The following is a 2,142-nucleotide window of genomic DNA, read 5'->3' as shown; positions in this document are numbered from 1 at the left end:
CCAGGATTGGAGCCACGGAGAGGGAATTCCAAGGGCAGCAAATCCCAAAGCATCCCGGCTTGAGCACATGATTCCAGGAGTTCTCCCTTCCAGAGTGGGATTCTGCCTCCCAGCAGTGGGATTTTTCCCTTCCAGCAGTGGGATTCTCCCTTCCAGCACTGAGATTTTTCCCTCCCAGAGTGGGATTATCCCTTCCACCAGTGGGATTTGGGATAAACCCCCCCCATGGATTTTGTGCTGCCGGTTTTATTCCAACACTTTAATGATCCCAAACTCATCTTGTGGGATGACTCCCTTAAGAGGCTTTACCTTCAAATATCGGGAATATTCTCCCATTATCCTCCCCTTTCTTATTTTCCTGCTGATTCTGGACTTAAGAGCTTTAATTTCTAATTACAAGGCTCCGAAATGTTTGATTTTTGGGCTCGGGAAGCACAAGGAATCCGCTGCTTTTCCCAGGGGAATCCTTCCAAAATCCTGCCTCTTCCAGCCCTCTGGTGGTGGGGACACGGAGGAGACTCGCTCCGAGAAATTCCAGTGGTCAACCAGACAGCAGGAATATTTTGAGGCCTAAAATCCAATTATTTTGGGGCTAAAATCCAATTATTTTGGGGCCTAAAACACAATTATTTTGGGGCCTAAAATCCAATTATTTTGGGGCCTAAAATCCGATTATTTTGGATTCTACAGCCCAATTATTTTGGATTTTAAACACAATTATTTTGGATTTTACATCCCAATTATTTTGGATTCTACATCCCAATTATTTTGGAATTTCCATCCCAATTATTTTGGATTCTAAATCCCAATTATTTAGGATTCTACAGCCCAATTATTTTGGATTCTAAACAGAATTATTTTGGATTTTGGAGCACAATCATTTTGGAGGAGTGAAGCCCAGAACAAATCCCTATTTTCAGGCAAGGCTCTGCTTCCATGGAGTCAAATAATACAATATATTATATTATTATATATATTATATATACTATTATATTATTATATAATATATTATTATATTTCTTACATAAATCCCCTCTCAGCCTCTTCTTCAGGATAACCAGGCCCAGCTCCCAAGCCAAAAAAAAGCCCAATAAACCGATTTCCAAGGGAAAATCCCCCCCTTCCCAGGACATTTCCAGGAGCTCCACTCACGGCCTCATAGCACCAATCCTTGAGGATCTCCAGCTCCCCGGATATCAGAGCCTGGGAAGAGGGAATAAAACAGGGACATTTTAGCACAGGGTGGAAATAAGCAGCAATTCCAGCAGCAAAACACCCTAAATCCAAGGAAAACAGGAGTTTCAAAGAGGAGCAGGAATAAGGACTTCAAAAAACACGCATGAACTGAGTCCAATAAATCCAATAAATTTCCAGGATGAAGCTCCTAAACCTTCCTGGTAAACTTTCCTGTTGAATTTCCCGTTAAAATTTCCAAAAAAGTCCCCAGAATTCCCATTCCTGGGGAATCCTGAGGGGTGGGATCGAAGAGAAGCAGGAGGGACACACCAAGAGTCAGATCAGGAAGTTTTCAAGGCTCTGAAAAATTCAGGGCCTGGAATGACCAGATTCCACTGGAAACTCCTGGGAAAGGTTTGCCTTTGAGAAACCCCTGGAATTCTGGACAAACCCCCTGGAATTCCTGACAAAACCCCTGGAATTCCTGACAAAACCCCTGGAATTCCTGACAAAACACCCGCTGGGTCTGTTTTTGGCAGACACCAAAAATCAAGTTAGCTCAGGGTGGGAAGGGTGGTTTTTAATCCAATGCTTTATAAATTGTAAACTGGCAGGAAAAATTCCTTCTCCAAGAGTCAGGAGCAGGTTTTTCCCAACTTTTCCCTGGCACTGAGAGGAAGAGCAGATTCCCAGAGAACTCCCTCTTGTCCCTGAGCCATCACATCCCAGGAAGTCAGGGACAAAGCCCACTTGGGATCAGTTTTTATTCCTCAGATCAGTTTTTATTCCCCAGATCAGTTTTTATTCCCCAAATCAGTTTTTATTCCCCAGATCAGTTTTTATTCCCCAGATCAGTTTTTATTCCTTAGTTTTTATTCCTCAGATCAGTTTTTATTCCCCAGATCAGTTTTTATTCCCCAGATCAGTTTTTATTCCTTAGTTTTTATTCCTCAAATCAGTTTTTAT

The 2,142-nt window shown here is 42.3% G+C and overlaps 1 protein-coding gene across 1 annotated transcript in view; it reads right to left on the bottom strand.

The window, feature by feature from the left end:
- TIMM44 (translocase of inner mitochondrial membrane 44) overlaps positions 1-2,142 on the bottom strand; it is a 25,205-nt gene that overhangs the window by 6,887 nt on the left and 16,176 nt on the right. Inside the window, exon 7 of the mRNA XM_017838758.1 lies at positions 1,153-1,203. Within this exon, the coding sequence (XP_017694247.1) occupies positions 1,153-1,203 (51 nt within the window). The remainder of the gene's footprint in view (positions 1-1,152; positions 1,204-2,142) is intronic.

The sequence above is a fragment of the Lepidothrix coronata genome, unplaced genomic scaffold, assembly GCF_001604755.1.
Source record: "Lepidothrix coronata isolate B3197 unplaced genomic scaffold, Lepidothrix_coronata-1.0 Scaffold356, whole genome shotgun sequence".
Classification (NCBI taxonomy): Eukaryota; Metazoa; Chordata; class Aves; order Passeriformes; family Pipridae; genus Lepidothrix; species Lepidothrix coronata.
This window is presented reverse-complemented; position numbering and strand designations above follow the sequence as displayed.